The sequence below is a fragment of the Rhamphochromis longiceps genome, linkage group LG19 (genome assembly GCF_057381845.1).
Source record: "Rhamphochromis longiceps isolate RC_006_pf linkage group LG19, R_longiceps_female_GT1.1, whole genome shotgun sequence".
Lineage (NCBI taxonomy): Eukaryota > Metazoa > Chordata > Actinopteri > Cichliformes > Cichlidae > Rhamphochromis > Rhamphochromis longiceps.
The window spans coordinates 30822297-30845500 of NC_140575.1; the positions used below are offsets into that span (position 1 = coordinate 30822297).

The 23204-nt window shown below is 40.7% G+C and overlaps 1 protein-coding gene and 1 long non-coding RNA gene across 2 annotated transcripts; one reads left to right on the forward strand and one right to left on the reverse strand.

Moving 5' to 3' along the window:
• Window positions 1-10704: 10704 nt before the first annotated feature.
• otx2b (orthodenticle homeobox 2b) lies at window positions 10705-16170 on the reverse strand. Its single transcript, XM_085391524.1, has 4 exons — window positions 15842-16170; window positions 13557-13764; window positions 12842-12993; window positions 10705-12341 (listed from the first exon to the last, which is right to left on the reverse strand). Exons 2-4 carry the CDS (start codon window positions 13651-13653, stop codon window positions 11718-11720), a joined length of 873 nt encoding a protein of 290 aa, XP_085247650.1. The 5' UTR covers window positions 13654-13764; window positions 15842-16170; the 3' UTR covers window positions 10705-11717.
• A 120-nt stretch (window positions 16171-16290) lies between these two features.
• Window positions 16291-20977, forward strand: LOC146647099 (uncharacterized). Its single transcript, XR_014908793.1, has 3 exons — window positions 16291-17207; window positions 17909-18024; window positions 20319-20977. It is a non-coding gene; the product is annotated as an uncharacterized LOC146647099 (long non-coding RNA).
• The last annotated feature ends 2227 nt before the right edge of the window (window positions 20978-23204 follow it).

The window sequence follows — 23204 nt, forward strand, 5'->3', positions numbered from 1 at the left end:
TCCCTGCTTGTTTGACACCCATTTAAAGCTTTTCAATCACATGTGTTTGCCACAGTCCATCGCCTAGCCCCAGAGTGCTATCCATGTCACACCTTTTGAAAGACCTAATCAATTTTGTTTGATCAAGTTCCTCGTGTCAAAACAATTGATTTTTCTTCAGAATGAGATTGGTTGACTGATAATTCTGACTAGGTTAGGTGCCCCTTTTTGATTTCTATGAAACGAGGTTTGTGGACTTTGTTCCCCTCCCCCAGCGTGCCTCCCCTCTGTACCCCTCCTAGTTTGGGGCTGACTGGTGTCACAGTGTAATTAAGGACTCTTAAAGAGCTACGGAGCATACTCATTAATGAACTGTAGCATCCTTGCTGTCCATAGACTGAAAAGAGGAGGGAGGGGCAGATTCAGCTGGAGGGCTTGCCGGCTGAATGGCTCGTAGTTCAGTTGGTGTCCAGAAGGTTGAAGAAGAGCCTAAAACTTACACAAAAAAGGTTTTGTTGATAATTAAAAGCATGATGGGAAATTGATTATCTTTTTTCAGGGGTAATAGTCATAATTTAACAGGCAAAATCTTGTCACTTGGGTTGGAATCTATTAAGGGCGTTCACGAGTTCCTCTATCCTTTCAGCAACAACAACAATCCCCCCCCCCCCCCCCCCCCCCCCCCGTTTTAGTTTTTGTGTGTTTTTTTTTTTTTTTCATTTTCATGGAAATGCAAAACAAAACAAATGGCTGTGTTTGTCTTTATGAAAGTAGGCCAAACAACTGCTGACAAACAAGAGGGGGAGTTGTAGGTCAGGGCGCCACAAGCCATGTGTAACCGTGCCTGTTGAGAGAGCATGACACACTGTATAAGCCACAATAGACACAATAACATACAAACGCCCCTGCCAGAATGATGTAATATCGTCTAGGCTGAACAAAGACGCACACGGGGGGGGGAAAAAGTGTGTTTTTGTTTTTTGGACCGGGCAAATGAACTCCATATCATAACAGACTTAAACATTTATACCAGCTCCAAGTTGTATGACCTGCTTTTGAGACTCGTACTCTGAGACCAACATGTCTTGGTATGTTTGATGTAAGGAATATAAAACCAAGACTTTTGTGAAAAAAAGTTACAACAAGCACTTGACAGAGTCAGACATTCTTGTATTTTTTTAATGGGGTCTTAAGAAGTAATTCTTTTTTTGTTTTTGTTAAACCACTTAACACTGACCTATGAATTATTCAAGCCTATAAAAAGCCACCTAACTCAAGCGATGAGCCAGTGTTGTGCCTAAATACAACAGACAACTTAACAAGCACCCAATTTAAAATGTATCTTTAGGCACTTTGTTACTAGCATCCAAGAACACCTCATTTGTTCCCATTTCTGTAAGTGAATTTATGAAAAATGATAGCTCAGTTTAAGAGGCATAAAATAGCATTTTAGCACCAAGAAGGTGGTTTCAAAGACCTATTAGCTGACAGTTTGGCATATCTCAGTGTGGTGTGCAGCGTTCATTAAAAGATTTGAGGAAACTGGACAAATGGAGGATAAAATAAAAAGTGGCAGGCCTAAAAATTATAAACCCTCTACATCTACTGCAAGAACAGTATCTGAACGTCATGTCCTTAAGAAACAGTAAAAAATCAAACAACAACCAGCAAACATGGGACCTGAGAAATGCATGTGGCCCTTCAGTTGATCCAAGAACTGGACTAAAAATCAGTGGCGACAGCTCGTATGGAGTGATGATTCCAGATATGTGTAGAGAGTAGCTCATATCAAGTACTGACTATCAGGCTGCGTAGAGCAGCAAAAACTCTGTTGTTGCCTTATACACAGTATTTTGATGAATGTTTGCAGATGTTGCAAGTGTGACTCAAGACTTTGACACTTGTGTGGCAGCATTTTAAGGCCGATTTAAGATCAAGTATAGATGTTATTACTTGAATGCTAAATTTCAACTTTGAAAATGGGGGTACGTGCTTTTGTCCATTATTGCCATTGGTGATCATGAACAGTGTCTTGATCGCAGGCAGTTATGTCACATTTCTATCTTTTAACTTATTCCGATGAAAGCTGATTCAAGGAAAGTTATTAATGGCTGCAAATGTTAGAGCTTGAATCGCAGCAGGGGGGTCAGGATCCTCAGTTTGGATGAGCGGACTTGACCCAACCTCGCTAACCTTTATGACTTGACCCCAATACCTGCGCGACAATGTATTTTCCTGCACTGAAGTTCATTAATCACGAAGCAGTGTTCGGTTTTATGGATCTGTGCAGTGATATAGAAGTATACAGTAGTTTAGTATGCCTTTTATTTGCAGCAGAAGTTGACCTCCTATTACTACAGCAGTCTATTCAAGTGTAGACCTCTTTTAATTCTAATAGATGTGATTGTTTTTAAGTACCCTCCCTCTAACTCCCACATCATACTTCTTTGTCTAATTCCCCATCGTCTGGCATAATACTTCAGGTTAGACACACGCGTGCACACACACACACACACACACACACACACACACACACACACACACACACACACACACACACACACACACACACAACAGATGCCCCCTAACGCTTATTCACATAAAGTCGGCACGTGATCGGCGTCCCTGGGTCCACAGGCCTGCCAGCCTCATGGCATTGTGTTCCCCTTGGGCAGGCAGCCGGTCTCCCTAAATACCCTTTTGTCTTGGGTTGGATAACAAAGCAGTGGCCAAGCCGCTGGTGTGGCACGCGCGCAGCCACTCATCCCCGTGGTTTGTGACCCCAAACAGGTGGATTGGAGGGTTGGGCTGGTCATGGTGGGTAGATGAAGAGGAGGAGGGGTGGAGGGTTGGGGGCTGCATCTGTCTCCACACTCAACGACTCTCTGGGTCAGCCACTGCTCCATATGCTCTCAGGAGAGAGGGAGGCACGCATGTAGACCCAGACTAACAGGTGCGGGGGGGGGGGGGGGGGGTGAGAGGGGATTAAGAGAGGTAAAATTGATCAGAGAAGGATTTTGAAACTGTCAAATTAGCTGTATAAAGACAGAGAGAGATTTGATTATCCCCGGAAGATTTTGCTTAGAAGAGATTCTCAACCCTTAAGCCATATTAAGTCTCTGGGTTACATTATGAAGAGCAGTTTTGCCTGTTGTCAGCCATATTGGCTCTCAGGCTCTAGAGCATCACGTCTTCAAAGGGCAACTGTTGCTGTTTATGTGTTACCCAGTTGACCAAATAATCACTGGTGCTGTAAAATGTAGGCTTGTATTAAGTCAAACTGCATCTTGTATTTCACTGACATCAAGACTGAAACAAAAGCAGGTTCTTTAAGATATATTAGAAGACAAGTGAAAAATCTTTGTGCCAGTTAGTGATACAGAGTATTTGCGAGGGAAACCACAACTAATTCGAGGATTTATGGATTTATTACTTATAAAAGAAATTATTATCTCCGTATTTTTTCCTGTTACGAAAGGTATGCAGTGTACTTTCCATGTCACAGTCTAGGTTGGACAAAGTAAATTAACATCTGTGCTAAAGACTTTACCAAAAGCTGCTCCAGTTAAAGAAATGAGATTGGCGGCCTGGGTTTTCTTTATCTGTATATAAAGGATTATTTTGGCTGGTTTGACTGGTGTGAGCTGTGCTTTGATTACAGACGCATTACAGAGATGCTTTTCAAAGACCCGGGTGTCCTTCAATTCAAAGTTAGACAAACTACAAATTGAGAAATTTCAAGACCCTTGCCCTTGTTCCTTAGGGGTGAATTTGATATGCAGTCCTGAAAGTGCTAGAAAATGGGTAACAGAAAGCTTCCTGTGTCCACTGTAAGAAAATCACTGAGTAAAAATGTTGTAAAAAGGAAGAAGAAAAAAAACACTTCAAAAGAAACACAGTGGTATGTTTGGAGGGGGAAACACCTCATCCTAACTGTGCAGCATGGTGGAGGCATTATCATGGTTTGGGTCTCCACTGCCAATTAAAGGCCTTGATGCCTACCAAACACTTATAGAGCAATGAATTAATGTTAGGGCCCATGACCCGAAGTTTATTAACTAAGGTTCTGAAAAGGCCAAGTCTAACCTTAACAGAATTGAGATGAATTAGCACCACCAAAAGACAGCTGTTCAATCAAGACCTAACAGAAATGCTGACAGAACAGTTCTTATCAAGGTCCAAGTCGTCTTATCAGCGGTGGAAACATCTGATGTAGGTCTTGCTGTAAGATATGTTTGGTTTAGCCAGACTGATTTTGGGTGTAATTGTATAGATGAAGAATATACCACATTTCATCAGTAATAAATTCAGAAATCCTGGTAATTCTAAGATTTATCAACTGTTTTTAAGTGAACAGCTGCTCCATATATCTTCTGTTTACTGGCTTCAATCACAGTAAAGCTTTTTCTTTTAAAAACACACATGAAACCAGATGGAACCATGTTACCTATTACAGTCAAAGTTTGAAAAGTCTGCTATGAAAAGTCAAAGCATTTGCTGTCAAATGATCTTCTATCCAGATTCTCTAAGCTTTAATACTAAGATGTGCTGTGTGCATACTATAGTGGCAATAAGCCTTTGTCACATTCTGGGTCATCGTAACAGGATGTGCACAGGTATAATTAATGACATTAACGAAAGCTCAGGTTCATGCACAATACCTGCACCCTGCAGCCATCATTACTGTTTTTAATTACAACTCTGATTTTCTTGCTATTATAAGTGTGAATATTTGCCATGAAAAGGCCTATATTCACATATTTGAAGCTGTGCTTTAGTGTTGATGGCTTTGAAACTAGCAGCAATATTTTCAAGTTTACCACCAATATGTGAACGTTCTCATTTTCCAGCTCGGAAACAAGAATAAAGTATCTTAATTTCTATATACGTACTTCTAAAACCAAGTCTCTACTGTCTCAATGTGTTCGTATTTTGCTAAATTACTGGATTTCCATCCCATCTGTCTTGAGAGTGTCCCAAATATTTCATAAAAAAGAGATAAAAACCACCTTTACCATTTATTCAACCATGCAGTGGACTAAAGTGAAAAGTTAAGATTGACTCCTGCTGGAAGAAAAGCCGCGCCGTCATGTTGGCATTGATTTTTCTAGAAGTTGAAATGTGTTTTGAACTTGTGTGTCATGGAGACGGCTGCTTTCATGTATTCAAGGCACGTTGGATGAAGGCGTACACTTGCAAGGCCGTGAATTCAAAAGGCTTAGCTTTTTGTGCGATGACACCCTGAAACAGTTCATTGATGTATAACACTCAATGAAATATTGAAATAAGCAAAGAAGAAATTCTTCCTCTGGGGCTGATTTGCTTCTCCGCCATCTCTGCACTCTAACTAGCTGTTGTCCATCTGAGCTGCGGTCTCTGAGCTCTAATCTGTTGGATTCAGCTAATTAATTTTTGGTTCTTCCTATAGGCCTGTCTCACAAGAGAGGGATGTTTGCAGGAGATTAAACCACAGAGTGTTGGTTAGAAAGGTGTAAATTATCAGGGAGGTCTCATCACATGTACCTGTGTTAATTGTTATAACGACGAGTCTTGTGGGCTTAGCAGCCTGACGAGGAGGAGAGAAGTGGCTCTTTCACAGGTATCTGTTCTAGTGCGCTGCTCAGTGGTACCAGGGGAACCGAAACACTTACGTGATCTATACAGATGTTGATGAGGAAGAGGAAACCGCTGCAGCATTCTGCTGCTAGTGATGGCGAATTATTCTCTGAGGAGTAGATCGCCTTTTATGGATTAATTCATTGACACTGCTGAATTAAGAGGGCAGAGTATTAATTTGAATTATTAAAGTATATTGTTGCACAACTTCTTTTCTCTCTTTTGAGATATACTGTGCGGGTTTTTGATATTCTGCGTCGCCTGTGGTGAGAATACTGCAAGAATGGAGAGAAATTGGCTCAGTTCACCATGAAGTCATTAAATTTGTAAGCTGTTTGTGATCAAAAGGTGTGTTTGAGGCCATTAACTATTGGGTTTGATCATGGTTTTGCATGTAATGTCAAATGTCAGCTGTTCCCGCTATTTCCCCCTTCAAAACTGAGTAAGTAAAACAGAAACGAGCATTAAAAGCTTACTCGCTGTGTAAATGTTTTTAAGTGGCACAATCGAGGAGGTTTCTTGTGCTTTGCATTGTTTTGTACTTGTTTTTAGTAACACTTGATCCTCACTTTGCTGTGATTCAGCTGGATAGCATGTGGGTAACACAGTAGTTTATATCCATGAGTCATTTTGGCTGATGTTTTACATTTTATGGAGTAAACCATGCACAAATATTGTGAGCTAGAAAGTTTGAATTTGACAGCAGTGTGGGGGAAAAATTTAACTGTTTCTGGAGATTTTATGCAATATAGAGGCCTTCCTCAAAAAAATTAAAAGAAAACTGGGAATCAAAGGAAGGCTGTGAAATATTAGTTTTGGTTATTTTTTTAATGCATTTTTTATTTTTATTTTTTGCACTCGTAACAGACAGAAATATTTATTTGTTAAGGACTCAGTGCACGTTTGACGTATGATACCAAGTTTGCACCCCTCTGACAATAATGAGAATTTCGTGTATTTCACTTGAAGCCATATGTGGCTCTGTTTAATATATTACGCGTTGAAATCATATGTGTGACCTTTTGAGCCATATTAACCACCAGTTACACTTTTAATATTTCAGCACTTCTCTCCTCGTGGTTCGGCACCATTAGGATGACACGTAATCCACACTGAAAGTATTTCCATTTTGTCTGGTGGAGAGATTTTTTTTAATGTCTGGGAAACATTTAATCCAAAGAGTTTTAAAAAATGCTGAATTTCAGCTTTTTTAAAATGTAGTTACTGTTACAAAATAAATTAAAAAAACTAAAATCATTGCAGAGTATAAATGTATCATTTCTTATATATACCTTTGTGTCTAAAATTGTTTTGTTAAATAATGGATGGATGCCCAGTCTTAACTAGGTGAGCTTTATCTAACTAGGTATTAAGTTGACCCATAAGTATAGTAGTAATGTGTTTTTTAACATATGCTGAGGTCTGGTAATCTTCTTATGGGTTTGGTGGGTTTTTTCTACATTTCTGAATAGCTTAAAAAAATATGCCCCAGTAATGGATGGTTGTATCCTCATCCATCACCCTCCTCCCAGCTACTATAACTTGAAATAGGCCATCAAGTGGCTAATGAACTGATAAGCCCGCTGTGTCCTGTGGGGCTTATGAACATCATAAGCCAAATGTTTGGGCATATTTGGTGAAACAGTTTTTTTAAAGAGCACTTACCAGGGCAAAGGACCCCGTTGACCCAGTAGCCATAGAATTTTTAAAAAGTCTCTTGACATGCATTTTTTTTTTTTTTTTTACCACAGAAAGCTATAAATCGGCCGTGGAGCAAATAATGCTGAGGATATTTTTGAGGTTACAGGTTCTGCGGTGCTGCTGCTGCTGCACGAACAATGTGTGGCCCTTTGCATTTTGAGACCTCCTAGTCTAGCTTCCTAGTATCATTATCAGTTTTGGATCTCTGTAAATCCACGGATTTGTGTGAGCAGTCTGAGAAATTAAAATAACATGCTTTTTACTGCGCTTACTTCAAATCTCTTTAGACTTCATTTTTTAAAACATCTAAATCTGTTATTATGTAGGCTATACAAAACCCCTTTAATTTAATCTTTGACAAGATTATCAAATTAATTGATGATGTCACAAACTTAAATAATTTCAGAAAATGTCGACTAAGCCTGGATAAGCACTTTCAAGGGGATACTGCTGGATTATCTTAAAATATTTATTTATTATTTTGTATTAGTTTTTTTTGTACATATTCGCCTGAAAGTCATCATTTTATTGATTTAAAAAGAATTATTACATTTTTAGCCATAAATATATACAAGTATACTATATGTACAAAGCATGCAGGCTTTTAGACATGTTTTAAGACTTTTTTTTGAATTACAGTTTTTTTTTCTTATTCAGAGCCATTAAATATTGTTTACACTTTTTCCAAACCTGTCCAATATTCCTAACCAGCTATTTTAATAATCTCCCTCAGTAATAAAAATTGGTGTTCTTTGCATTTAAATGAAAATTCACTGAGTTCAGCAGCTAATATTTATCTCTCTCTCTTCCTCTTCTTTGTCTTTTTTTTTTTTTTGCCTTATTTTATAAAAGGATCACTTACTCTCATCTGTCTAATTTTCACAACCCCCGATCAGACCACACACTCGGTTTGTAATCCTCCCCATTTCCTCCCGCGGGCGTTGAGGCCTCAACCGGCAAACTTTGCGCAGGCCGATGATGCAGAGGATGACTCGCAGTTGTTACAGACCGGACAGCAGACCAGGGGATGAGGGGCGCTGCGCGGCCCGCTGTTAGACAAAAACCAAGAGGGATTAATGCAGCGTCTGTTGGTCCCATATGCTCCTCAGGACTGCTTTGGTCTTGATTAAAACTCATTGTAGGCTGTGTATGAAGTATTGAAGTATTGTGAAGGCCGGACGCCTAATCCCTCTCATGACTTGTGCACTTTGAAGACACGAGACTCCGGGGTCAGAATAACAAGCGGAGAAAAGGAACCTTTCAGCTGCTATTGGTTAAATCACTCAGCATTAAATGCGAAAGTGACAAGTATGTTTACGGTGTGTGTATATATTTATATATAATTCTTCATGTCATGTGCGGACGCCTAAGTGTAATTGTGGGACTCATCATGCCTTTTCAAGAATGTACATTTATTCCGATTGAGATTGTTTCTGTCATAATGTTGTAGGTTCTTCACACTTTTTTAAGTGTCCTACACTTTTTTTGTGATGTGCTGCTGTATGATTACATTTAACAGGGTTACCAGCCTTTTGGTAGTCTCTGAAGGGAGTCATCTTCAAACCTTTGCCATGCTTCTTATTCTCCAGTCCCCTTTCTTGCACCTTGTCTTGTTCTCTTACAGTTTTTCCCTCCTTGTCTGGCATTTGAAAGTGACCCTGCAGTCTGAACCCCCTCCCTCCATCCTCAGCAGACTCTATGAAGGAGTTGTTGACGCATCTCATGAATATTCAGTCACCCACTAACCAAAGCTATTGTTTCCGAGTTCAATTGCTTCATTGTTTATGACCATAACGAAATACATGTATGTTGCTAAACCTGGCGGTGCACTGCGCGAATTTAGGCTGTAATTTACTGTTGAATAACGCTGCAATCTGCGTGTGTAATAGGCTAAATTAAAAGGAGCATCCAGCAGTGAGAACCCATAAATAATCTGCTGTTTGTGCTTCAACCTTGAATAAGTTATACGGCCTGTTATATAATTAAGTCTTTCTAAACTGCAGTTCAACCTCATAAAACAAACACACACGCACACACACCTATTTTCTGACCACGCAGGAGTGGAATCAAAGTCGCTCTTCTCTTTAACGCTTCGATTATTTCAAGCAACGCTTTTAATTAGTGTGATCCTTTAGCGGAGACTCCAATGAAAGAGAGATTATTGGCAATGTCAAGGATGCTAATTGAATGTTGGACTTCTAACAATTAGCCCGCTGCACAACCATGTCGAGTCATTACAGATCCCATACCCGCTTTGACTTTATTGTCTGTCGTCTTAAAGAGTAACGTCGGACTTGAAAGTTGGAGCAATAAAAAGTAAATAACAACAAACCCTCTTTTAAAAGCAGCTTTCTCCTCTTGAGTCCTAAAATGTATTGATTTCTTTTCCCCCTTTAGACATAACCTCTCCTCTGCACTTAATTAAACACACCGCGCATGTGGGAATAAAGTTACAGGAATATTGTGCGGAGTTTTTCTTGCCCTCTTTTTGAGCCAATTTCTTACTTTTGTACAACTGCACTGCTATAAGCACTTCTTAAACTGTAAACCCCACAACAGAGCAAACCAAAATCAAGTGTTGTATGTTTTAATTTATTTTTCGCTTATGTGTATCTCTCACTGGTCTATTTTCAGGGCAGTGAGAGCAAATTAACGTTGTTTCTTGATATATTGATGTCATATCAGCGCACTTGTGAAACACTAAATATTAGCCTTTATATTAAAGAGCTCATCCAGGGATCAGGCGTGGAAAGCCATGCCGCGCGGGCTTTGAATAGGACCACGGCTGCCCTGCGCCCCAGAGAAACCCCCGCCGGTAAAATATTGGGATTAACATCTCTTGGAGTCCGGGATTAAACACTGCTTTCTCAAACCGCACACTCTCTTTCACTGTCTGAATTGCACTACCGGAAACAATGCGGCATTAATTCGTTCTTCTTCTTTTTTTCTTTTGCGATTAAATAAAGGGAAAGGAGAGGATTAAGTTTATGTGGCGCATTACCACTATGAACACTGGATGGCTCTGAAACTCATCGAAAGACAACACATGGGCGTTAATGCGTTGGGCTGTTTTTAAGACGTGATAGAAAAACTAATTACGCGTGAGAAAACAGAGTTTGGTCGGCACGCACAAGTGTAGGCTAATTATTACTCAGACGGCCATTATTGGCTTAATTAATGCGAAAGTTCTGGTTTTCCCTCTTTGCCTCATCACGCACATATACCACCGCAGCCTCGATTGAAAAAAAAAATAGTACCCACAAAGGTTCTGTTCCATTTTTAGGTCTTAAAGTCGTAGAAAACGAAGAACCCCCCCTTAAACAACCATGATTTTTGCGCACATTGCCAGGGTTCCACTTTAATTTCCAACACGCACACGCACACACAGATCGTCTATTGATGAAAGAGTAAGCTCACAGGACCTTTATTCATGTCTTTTCAGCGGTGAGGTCACACCATCTTTGGAGCCAGTAAAGGATCCACAATCACCGTGTGTTGAGATCAATGGAGGGGAAGCAAGTGTAGAGCTCTCAGCAGCCGAGAGTCTTTTCCAGTATGGCTAACCCTTGATTATTACTACCATCCACCATGTGCTTGGAAAGTCTCGTCTCTCTTTGTGATGCAGTAAAAATAACCATTAGCATCTTTCGTTGGTGAAAAAACCCCAAAAGAAACAAAAACGAAAGAAAACGAAAAAGTTAGAAATCTAATAAAATCACAGCAGAGAGTCCAATGCGAGGGGGAGGGGGGGCTCACAAATTGCATACAATACAACAGATCACAGTTTCGAAGGCTAGCACAGATAAAAAAAGAAAGAAAAAGAAACCACATATGTACCATTTATATAAGACGCACACTGATTGTCTCTTAGAAACTACATATTGATTCCTTATAAACACTTTTTTTTCTTAAATAAAGTAGTGCATCCATGTCCACACGCCATCCTCGTGTCACACACTCTGCCGGCAGGGCGGCAAAGTTGTTTAAGAAGCTTTAAGAAGGTCTGTCCATCCCGAGCACTTCAGCAGGACTATTAACTTGAGTTTTGTTCTTTTACTTCCGTGGCTGTGGTGTGTTTTTCTTTCTGAGTCCACTCTGTGACGTCCTCAACAGGTGGTGTTTTTTTGTTTGTTTGTCTGTTTTTTACGCACATAGGTACGCACTGACAGATAAAGAAGGGCTACAACCGGTGAATAAACGGGAGAGGGGAAATCTCTTTGCCAGTGCTAAAATACATTAACTTCTCCTCTAGGAGGACCAAAGACCATCATGCCAAAAACTAGAGGCCCCCCTGAGAGCCCTGCCTCGGTGTACCAGGCTCACGTTTTTACCCAGTCTGAAGTGTTCTGTTGAGGGATGGCAGCGCTGTGTCTCGTGTGATCGTCACTGTTTGTGCACTTTTTGATAGCTGATTGCTCGGTTCACAGGACCTGGAATTTCCACGAGGACGTTTGATCCTTATAATCCAAGCAATCGGCATTGAAGTTCAGCTTCCACGATGCCGCTTGGTCCTTATAATCCAAGCAGTCTGCTGTGGAGTTGAAGCCCAGGCCGGACGTCCCGTATCCCTGGGTGGAGAGGGACGCCGGGGACTGGTTCAGATGGCTTGTGACTGCGTTTGTGCTCATCGGACTGAGAGTTGACCCCGGGCCTGACAACTGGTGGTGCATGGGAGTGAGGTAAGAGCCGCAGTCCATACCCCCGAAGTAGGACGTCGACCCGGCGTAGCCCTGGCTGTAGCCCGAGGCCTGTGTGTAGGTCATGGGATAAGACCTCTGCATGCAAGAGGAGGAGGTAGATAAGGGATCTGAGAGGGGAGAAATGGACGCCGGACTCCATATGGACACTGGCGCGGTGCTGGTAGAGATGGCGGGGACCGTGGTGGTGCTGGTGGGGGGTGTGAACTGGCCGCTGGCCCCGCTTTCCGAGCTCACTTCTCTGGTTGGGGAACTTTTCTTTTTGGCAGGTCGCACTTTGTTCTGCCCCCCATTCTGCTGCTGCTGCTGCTGCTGGCGACACTTTGCCCGCCGGTTTTTAAACCAGACCTAAAGCAGGAACATAATTGAACACATTCATTACAATGTCCCCATAAATACTAACCAAGCTATACTAACCGTTTAAAATAGGAAAGGGGCTATATATATGTATAAAAAGGCTTTTTTGCCCCAGTAAAATTATTTAAACGTAATTGGAACAGTCCTAATAACTGAAATATTATAAAACACGGTAAATATATTGCTGTTCGGGGTGAGGTGGGGGGCGTTTTAGAGTACATATAAAGCAAAAAATAAATAAAATAAAATAAAAAATAATTTTTTTATGCTTGTGTTTCCTTTCAAATGAGTTATATATTTTCCCCAGATTAAATCAAATACAAGTACAGGTAAAATACTATTTATTTAAAATACTAAAATACTTTACAGGTTCCAGAGTGAAATGTTTCGTTTGATGCTTCTCAAATTAAAATAAAAAATAACAAAGCCACTTTTTTCATTCTACAATATATAACAATATTTTAAATATGCCTTGGCGTCAGTTGACTCACCTGTACCCGGGATTCAGGTAGATTGATTTTCAGCGCTACCTCTTCGCGCATGAATATATCAGGATACCGAGTTTTAGCAAATAACGCCTCCAAAACGTCGAGCTGTGCGCGCGTAAAAGTAGTCCGTTCTCGCCTCTGCTTCCGTGGAGTGGCTGTAAGTGCAAGAGAAACAAAAAAATCGCATAGGTTATTTATGTATACATGTACAATTTTAAAAAAGTCATCAAAGGCAAATTTGAAACTAATTACGCAGGAGTCCTGTGAGAGTAAAAAAAACACAAAAAAAAAACCCGGTGGCAAATTGTAGCACTTGACATCTTTGAGTCTAACGTGCCAAAAAATTTAATGCAAACATCAAAGTAATTTGCCAGTAATTTCCTCTGGAGCCACATCTAAAAATAAAATCACACACGGAGAGACTTGAGGATTAGTCCTCACTCCAAACTGTGTGCGCTAGAAGTTTTCTGTAGACTACTTTCCATCACCTTTTGTTTGTATTGGTCTGGTCAGTCTAATAAATGTATTTATTTTTCATATTTGTTTTCCTTTTAAAAAAAAGAAAGAATAACAATAATAATACACGCAATAATAATTCGTGAATTAAAAAGGTATATGAAGGGCTGGTTAATTGCTGTAACATAATAGCAAGGAGCCCTAAGTCATTTTCAGGCTGTGTGATCACATCTTATTTAATTTTCAAAGAGGTTAAACATACCTGGATAGCCCACTGATGGATGTAAAAGATCCATGCCGGAAGTAGTTAAGCTGAGGCCATTAACTGTGTAAGGTGGTTGCTTTAGATACGACATCATGCTAATGTTTGTCTGAGTGCTGAAGTTGGAGAAAATTTTGAAAATTGATGGAGCTCCCGAGGAGTATTCGGTGTCCTCTGTTCGCCGTGTGGTCCGTATTACACCTGGCACCTGTTTAAAAGAAGAAGAAGAAAAGAAGAGGAAGACGGATATTCTCGTGAAGTGATATTGGCTCTATTTACGTGACGCTGTGGCGAAATAAGTCCTTTCCAGAGCGCATGGCTCTCCTCAAAAAGCACGAGCCACTTCTCCAGCTGTCCTCATCTTTGCAACCCCCACACGCCCTCCCACGATTAAGATAAAAAAAAAAAAACGAATAAAAAGAAAGGAGCACTGTGATTGCAACAGGTTAAAGCCACTATCTCCTTTATACAGTAAACACCATGAATTGAAGATAAATCTCTTCAAAATAAAAGCTAAAATAAATAAAAGTTGCTGGCAAATTATCTATTTTATTAGGAACTAACTTTATTTTTATTTTTGAATATTATTTAGTTTATGTTAACATTAGATTGTATGTATGTAATAATCGATTGGATGAGAAGAAAAACAGCTGAAGTTGAACTGATTGTTACTAAAACGTCTGAGTCCGTTTAGTCTGACAAAGCACACAGTCAACGTTACATTTTTATGATGAAGATTAATATGCGCCCATATTGATGTGATTTAGAGTAAAAATTACTGAATTTTCAGGTTCGTTTAGTGAATAAATTGTGTTATTTTTATGTAAGAAGGAGATCATTTTAAAATATTGAACCAGTGAAAGAAAAATGGACACATGCTTTCTCGATACACATTTTTTTTGCAGTTCTTTTAAATAAACAAATTTGCTCCTTGGTAAATTTTGACTGCTGTCACTTCAACTTCAGTGAACCTCACGCGTTATCCCCACTGAGCCTCTTGATTAGTTGCATTTTTTTTCTTTTCAATATCCAACGGTTTTAACCCCCTCATCCCAATCTGTCACACTTAAAACACACCCGTCAACCAATTGCGCGCACACACGCTCGATAATAATTACTCTGTCCAATAATTAATTATCAGAAATGTTTTTTTTCTTCGTAATTTAACGAGGCGATCCAGGTGGCAGCTAACCGAGCTGCAGTTTGGTGTGAGTCCACAGAGCTTCCTGCAAATCAAACCCGGCTCTCTTTCTTTATATTTCTTTCCTGCAAATCCTCGTGCGTTAATTATGATTTCATCGCAAATTTGCTGATATAAAGTAGGAAAAAAGCATAAAGTATCAGCAAAAGTAAAGAAATTAAACTCTCGTAGATATTTGCTTGATTGAGCTAAACTCCTAATTGTGACCCCCCCTCCCCAAACAGGATCCATCCAAATGAAGTGTTGGTTTATTGTCTTATGAATTATTTATTTTCCGAGGCAAAGGAGAGCTAGAAGACAGAGGAGGCCCAGGAATAATTTTCAGTAGCAGGCCCGAATGTTCCTTCTTTTCTTCTTCTTTTTTTCCGGTGAACTTTTCAGCCTGGACGCCTCCACAGTTTCCCATTTTTGCTGCCCTTATCCTGTATTAATTTACGCAGAATACACGAGTGCAGTGTGTGTGTATGTGTGGGAAATTTTTGTCTGAAACTTAACTCAGTAAACATGGATAGACGCCCTTGTAGCAGTCCTGGATCAGTGAGTGAGTGTGAAATTGGTAAAATATGACCTCCAGGAATCAATTAATTATTTAAAAGCCCATTATTACATCAAGAGAACTTCAGCCCAGCGCTGAGTCTGGTCTTGTTTTCAGTATCAGAAGCTATCACAATGTAATTTTATCAGTTACTGATTTACTGATGTGATTTACAATATTTCCGTTTTTTCTTTTCTTTTCTTTTCTTTTCTTTTCTTTAATATAATAAATCAGTTTGTTGTGTGCACCTATTGCACCCGTATTTGTGCACACATAAAATCAGTGACAGCCTGGGTTTGAGACGGCATATTTAATGCCAACAAATAACCTGAAACCTCCTCGCTGGGATCTCTTTTAGAGTCTTCGTGGGTTTTTATTTTAGCACCAGTTGAAACGTTTTGCTTCCTCTTCTAAAGAAAACGATTAGGCGAGGAAGTGATCAGGTGAGGAATTGCAGGTTTTAACTAAATTTCGGTAGTGTAATAATAATAATAATAATAATAATAATAATAATAATAATAATAATAATAATAATAAAGCTGAACTTACCTTGGCAGGGATGACTGGAAAATTCTTTGTCTACTTGGTGTCCTCCGGGAGAAATAATAAAAGTCAGTAGAAATCGACGACGTCCTGTCGCATAAAAGGAGAATATCACAAACCCGAGCAGAGCAGGAGCAGCCGTCTTCACTGGAGATAAAAGTTAAGCGTTGAGCGCCTACATGAGGTTCTGAAGCGTTGCGACAGCGGCGGAGTGAAGGAGGGAGGCTGCATGTACGCCTTTAGGATTTGTTGGTGTGTTGTGAGTGAAGTGGTTTGAGTTAGATTTTGTACAAAGTGCCAGCCAATGGGAGCCGCAGGACTGAGCTGAGGTCTGTCTCTGTCTCCGTCTCTCACACTGGTGGGGAGGGTTTTTTTTTCCTTTCTGGGAAACAAATGTCTCCAGCTACTTTTTTTTTTGACGCACAGTCTTCAGCCAATGGCAGCGAGAGGGCGACTGACAACATCCCCATCCCACCGCAGAGAGGGCACACTGATAATAAATAAACGGTACGCCGTTGGATGATGAGAGGTGGAAGGAGTTTAAAGCAAAGAAAAGTCAGTTTATTTCTCATTTTATTATATTTTTTCATGACATCAAAGGAAGCATTAAAGTAAGAGATAATTTATAAATAAAAAAGGGGGGCGAGAGGCGAAACATATCCGAAAAATAAAGACTTCTCAGAGCGTTTAATGTATGTCGAGTATTTTAGTGGGAAACTCTTTTTAAGCGTTAATAATTTCACACTCTCGTCTTTACTTTACCAGTTTAAATACAACCACCGATGTTTTATAGAATAATATCACGAAAGCTTCCAGACAACCGATCAATATTAAAAGTCGATTATAAAATGTTTTATCATCTCTGTTGAGGCACCAGATTAATCTGCAGAAGAAGACCGGGAAATATAAGTAGAATTAAATATGTAGGAAAACCCCCAAAACAACAACAAATAAACCCTAAAAAACAACAACAACAACAACAAAAAAAATGGGGGACCAAAGCGGAGCTTCAAGGCTGCACCGTCCTCTCACATTCCAGCACGGCGTAAAAAAGGGGGATTTAGAGCGACTTATTTCCTTAAAACTGTCCTCCCATCCACTGAGCAGCCAGTCTGCTACCGTCAGCCCGCTGCAGGCCCTGCACCGAAATGTACAAACAATATTTCCAGGTGGGTTCCCACCGGGGAGACACCTGAGCACTTGGGGACTCGCAGCCACCGCACCTGCGGGGTACAGCCAGCCATGCAATTACACACACAAAAAAAGCTTCTCCGTTTGGCGACGTGCGGAACGACTTTTCACTGACTGCACTTGAAACGGTTCCTGCAGGAGGAAGATGTGCTCGAAGAGAAACAGACTTCTGAATATGAAGGTAGGCCTCTTTTAATTCTGTTTCATGTGCCGAAAGTGCATTTTAGTAGATTTAATAATAATAATAATATTAACTATTTATTTATTTATTTATTTATTTATTTATTTATTTATTTATTTATTTATTTATTCCCTTTGTCTTTACCTAGTAACAGCTACTTAGTGCAGGGTTGATGTTATTTCATATTTACTGGAAGACCAACAAGCTGCAAGGGACACATAAGCCTCCTCTACGTCACTTGAATTTTGAACCTGCGTGCCCATCTCAAAATAATATGCCGAGGGTTTTTGTCACGGCTTGGTAAATGTATCATCTTAAGAGGCTTTGTGTAACACCTACACACACACACACACCTACACACACACACACACACACACACACACACACACACACACACACACACACACACACACACACACACACACACACACACACACACACATACTGTGCGCTTGCACGGACACACCCGCTCCACTTCAAACAGATTTGAATATTGATTTAGATTTATAAACACAGACAGACCGTGGGCTTTTATGACTCGTCGCTTGCCTCTCTCCGTGGCTCGTGTGCAAGGCCGGAGTCAAAGGTGCAGTGACAGCTGCCGAGAGTACCGGTTCTCGCTCAGCCTCTGGAGCTCACACAGTCTGACGCACAGCACACCTTATCAACTTTGCAAAACTCAGTGACATCTCTGTTGACAGATTTCGATCGTGGGGAAGCGGCGGTGTGGATCACGAAGCTGGATTTCTTTTAACAGCACAGCCGAGGGGAGAAAAGTTGGGAGATGTTTGAGAAACAGGAGCTGCGACACATTCAGGTAACCTTTCTTTCTTTCTTTCTTTCTTTCTTTCTTTCTTTCTTTCTTTCTTTCTTTCTTTTGCAACTCGTGCTTATTTTTTATTTTTATTCTTGAAAGATTAAGAGGAACTGCCTCATCTATTCGAAAAGGAGTCTATTAATCACTTAACTTATCACGTAGAGGCAAATTTAAACGGGTGGAATAATTAACTGTTTGATAAGTATTTTTTTTAAAATTGTGTTGCTGTTTGCTTTATTACTAAAACATAGCAAAAATCATCATAGCGCACAAAGTATGAATGAAGTCCTGCACTTTCTTGAGGTTTCACATTATTTCACACGAGGGTGTGCTTGTGACTGTTACAATGTGCACGCCTAAATAACAAATAACAAAAAACAAAACAACCAAAAACAGTTTGACAGTAAAACCTTAATTTAAAAAAATATTTTATTAATGTTTCCTTATGTTTGGCAGCTGCATGCAGAGGGTCTCAAACTGCGTGAAAAAAGATGACGCCTTGTGCTGTTATCTGCTGGATCTCACCGTTTAAATTGCTAAATAATTTATTAAACTGTAAAGCTTGGCCCTCCTCGGGGACTTTGTATCTTAAAAGGACGTTTAAAAGGAGAAGGAGTTAAACGCCTCTGGCGAGCAGCGCTCCCACTGACTCCCGGCTAATTGACGACGACTGCTTTTATCTCCGCCTCTGCTACACTCAACCTGAGGGTGAGGATTTCACCAGGCCCGCTCCAATCTGTGATTTCTACAGTTAATGCGTAGCCATGCATCTTTTCAAACGCACTGCGCAGGCCCTGGATGTTTGACCCTTGTTTGATAGGGGGGGAAAAATCGCATTTTTAAGATTGGATAATTACAGGCAATACAGACCCCTATTTCACTGCTCTGTGCTTTATCCAGGCGTGGAAAAGAAATAATCAACACATTATAGAATACATGAACGCACTTAAAAAAAAAAACAAAAAAAAAAAGAGGAAAAAAGGTGCTTGTAAATTTCCTTAATTTCAAATAACATATTTGCCATCAAAACAGCTTTTCTCGCATCTCTTTCGCTTCTCTTTTCCCACCTATAGTTTCATATTCGCATGGCTGAATACGAGGAATGTGTTGGTGGATTTCATTCTCAGCTTAAAAAGAGACTTAAAATGGGAACAAAATCATGCAAAGCATTCATATAGAAATGATAATCTGTAATGTCAAGAAGAGCCTTTCCTTCTGCACATAGGATTTCAAATTTACCCCCAGGAAAGGTTGATTACACTTCAGTCAGCCTTTATCGTTCAATATTACTTCTGCTAACATGCTCTAGTTTTTTTCTCCCCTCTTTATTAAATACACAAAGTTATTATGTATAAACCAACAGAAATATTACTTTATAGAATTAAAACTATTACCATCCATCCAGATATCATTCAACTGCCAAAAAAACGAAATAAAAATAGGATTGTTATGTAAATGTAGTAATGAAGTTTTAAACTACTTTATTTCAAATTGTTTTTATCGCAGCTAAGAGTTAAGTTAATGTAATGATTGAGGTTAAACTCTATTGTTTATCAATGATGCAGGCAGTAATTACTGTAGCTAGATATTTGGTGTGTGTGTGTGTGTTTTTCTTTTTTTCCCTTTCTTTCTTTTTTTTGGTTGTGAGTGTGTGGGTGACAGAGAGAGAGGAAGAAAGAGAGAAAGATGAGCTGGAGAAGGATAATCACAAGCTGTATTTTAATTAGCCTGGCAGGTTTGATGGATACATGCAACCACTGCTGCTGCTGCAACAACTGCATAGTGAGCAAGATGCCTAAACAGAGGGCTTTCCCCGCACTCTTCCCTTATCACAAAAGAGCTAAACCTTTGTGTAATGTAACATGTAAGTGACCCCAGAGGTCATCAAAACACATCCAGTCCCCTCCCCGGGGATTAAAGGGGCAGAACCCCATTCAGTGTCTGTTTGGGAAGAGTTTGCTAACACGGAGGCACACAAGGCACGTTGATCTCCTTAAGCATGTGCAGTTTTATAAGTTGAATTTAGGCTGAAAGTTCTGTTTAAATAATTTCAGAGACGGGCACGCTGTCGAATAAGTCTGTGCTCCAGTTTTCAAGCTGGTGCTAAACTTGGGAAATTTTGGGCTTTCTTTCCCACACATTTCTCCATAAATTCAAATGCTGTGCCGCCATAATGGCACGGCTCTGTGTGTGTGTGTGTGTCTGTGTGTGTGTGTTTGCCAAGTTCGTTCTTTCCATTAATATGACATGTCTTTTAATTGCTGCCATAAATGTTTGTGTTGTGTTTCACGCAGGAGTTTGCCAACAAACAAAACAGATGCAATTAAACACACACTCGCCTTCAGATCATCTCTGAGGAGACAAAGTCGAGTCTGGTGGAAAGCCGACAAGGACAAACAAGGAGGGAGAGGACTCTGCTGCCTCAAGGTTAACTCTGACTGAATGAACTCTCGTCTTCACACTATCAGTCTCGCCACAAAGACACATCACTCATTGCTTTTTATAGCATCTGTGCTCTTTTTAGAAGTTGACACGATGCTCAGTTGATGTTTTATTTTTGTATCATTGGAGAAAAATTAAACCAATTTTATTTATCGACACGCCTCTGTTTATTTTGTGACTTGCAATTAATTCAAGGTTAATATGCAAATAAAGACATTTATGTTGCCATCACTGTAAGAGCACCACTATGCTCTCCTTTTCCCACCCTCTCCTTTCACCTAGCCCTCTTCTCTGTGTGCTGCTGAGGTGTCTGCGTGGCGTGGTAAAACCTGCCCTGCAGACCGGACCTCTCAAGTCTTCAAAGGTGGAAGAACTCAATGTGGGGGATTTGTTCAGGCTTATTTGGTAACCTAGGATTTGAATTGGATTCTGGGAAGCATTCATAACACATTTGGAAATGTTACATTGTGTGATTTTGTGTGTAATCCCCATAATAAATTTTAGAAATGGTCACAGCACTTGCACAACTGTGACTATTCATGATTTATCAAATGGTTTTCTTGTCTTGCCTCTTGGGGGTGAGGTGTGTGTGTTGCCCACGGGGAATGGGGGAGGCGATCTCAGAGCCGGCGAAGAGACAATTCTTCAGTTTTAACCTTTCTCTTAACAATTTTTTTTGTTTGTTTATTTGACCTGAATATGTGATAGGGTGAGGCACCATGCTTCCAGAGCGATTCTCTCAGACCCCCAACAGCACTGGAGCATTTCAACCTCTAGTGGATTATACCTCCCTGGGAGGAGGGTTAGTGTACACACACACACACACACACACACACACACACACACACACACACACACACACACACACACACACACACACACACACACACTGTAGGTACAGTTTATTAAACTTGCTGTATATTTTATAGAAGCCGCAGTCATACATTAGCACACTGGGCTGCACATTTTATTGCAGTTGAGTAGAAAACTGTGCAACTACAGCATTTTATATTTGTAGCAAGCCAGTTGTGTAATATGCAGAAATCTCTCCAAGCATGTTTTATGACATAGAAAAATATTCCTTTTTAAATTCTATAAAGGTCCTTAATGATAAGTCAAATACTGACAGGTCTCCTACTAAAGAACATCTTTGGAATTGTAAGTTACGTATCAGCTCCAGGCTACTTCTGATGCCTCCAAATTTAGCTCTTTCTCACTGCTTTTGCCCTCTCGTATAAAATGTCGATAGAGAACCTTTCCCCCCTTTCAGGAGATTAATCTGGAAAGTCACGATCAAACAGATAAAGGAAGAGAAACAATAAGCGGAGCAAAGCAGGAGCCGAGGTGGATGCTTATCATCCTTCACCATCCAAAATGAGCGATGTGTACTTGCAGAATCGATAGCTGTTGGCCAGATGCTCCAGAAGGAGCCCAAAGGGAGTGAACTTCTGTGTGAACATATATTTTGGGGGCTCTACTACTTGAATTTTGTGTCTGGTGTGTGTAACTCTCCCGCCTTGGATTGATAAGAGCGAGAGCTGTGTGTGTGTTTGTGAGTGTGTGTAAGTAAATGAGTATTTGTGCCCTGTCCAAACCCCACTTTGTTTTGAATGACACTTTGGCGATGCCCCCAGTCCCCCACTTCGACTTCTCAAGCGTACCCCCTGTCAGTGCCAACTCTGCCAATTCCTCTCATGTCTTTAATATCTCTCTTTGGGCTCTTGGGTTTTGCCAGTGAAGGCTCCCCAGTGACAGTTGGACATTGCCTTCACATTTGGGAGACAGCGGCGGGTGTCTGTAGCGTTCCCAGCCCTGGGCCTGTGGGGAATCTGTGATGGCTCGCCTGTCAGCCGGCCCCTCCCCTGTAATTAGGAGAGTAAACACAGCGTCTGGCTCGGCTTGGGGGAGAAGTAGGAGGGAGCGGAGGAGGGGACCGTCCGGCTCCCGTCCTACTGCTGCTTGAGCTGTCCAGGAGTAGCTTTGGATAGATAGCCTGTGATGTGCAGCCCCTTCACATCCTCGCAAAGGATGGAGATGTGGAGGAGAGTGCAGCCTGTTAACGTGCTGAGAAACATCAGTACCTTGTTGAGCATCAGTGAACCAGTGAGGAGGCTTTTCACTAAGGTGAACCTTTTGTTTAGAAGTAGAAAGAAACAGATCATTTAAGATGATCTGAGAGCTGTTCAAAAAAGTGATGAGAATGTTGATGAGGGTAAGCTGTGCACAAAAAGGTGTTCCTTGTATTTCTTTAACAGCATAATACTCATTTAGATCTCTAGGCAATAACATAGCACCACTACAAAGCCTCATCTCCTCTCTTCACCTCACTCCTGGTTGCTGGGGGGACTGGTCAGCTGCTGGAGGAATGTGTTGTGGGCTGGAGTTGTAGCTGTAGCTCGAGACCAGCTTTGGGGAACTGCCATGCTACCCTAAACCAGCCACTCCACACTGCCCAGTTAGGGAGGTGGGCTGCGGGAATGCTGAGACCAAGAGGGGAGGAATTTCACTGGTTGACCTGCCAGAGAAATGCCATGCAGAGAGCAATGAAGAGAGAAACCTAAAATGAGAGCGAGAGACAGAAAAGCATATCTCAGCCAATTGAAACGCAGCCTGTCAGTGTCATTTTGGTTTCGTAGGATGATTACTGATGATGGGCCAGTTGCTGAATGAGCTGGTTGCCACACAGACACTGTGGCACCGCATCTGACTTCGATCTTTTCAGGTTCAGCGGGCATAAC

Coding starts and splice junctions, on each gene's coding strand:
- otx2b (XM_085391524.1), bottom strand. CDS start 13,653: ATGATGTCGTATCTAAAGCAACCACCTTACACAGTTAATGGCCTCAGC. Junction 12,994..13,556: donor TCCATCAGTGGGCTATCCAG/GTATGTTTAACC, acceptor TTGCACTTACAG/CCACTCCACGGAAGCAGAGG. Junction 12,342..12,841: donor TACCTGAATCCCGGGTACAG/GTGAGTCAACTG, acceptor TTCCTGCTTTAG/GTCTGGTTTAAAAACCGGCG.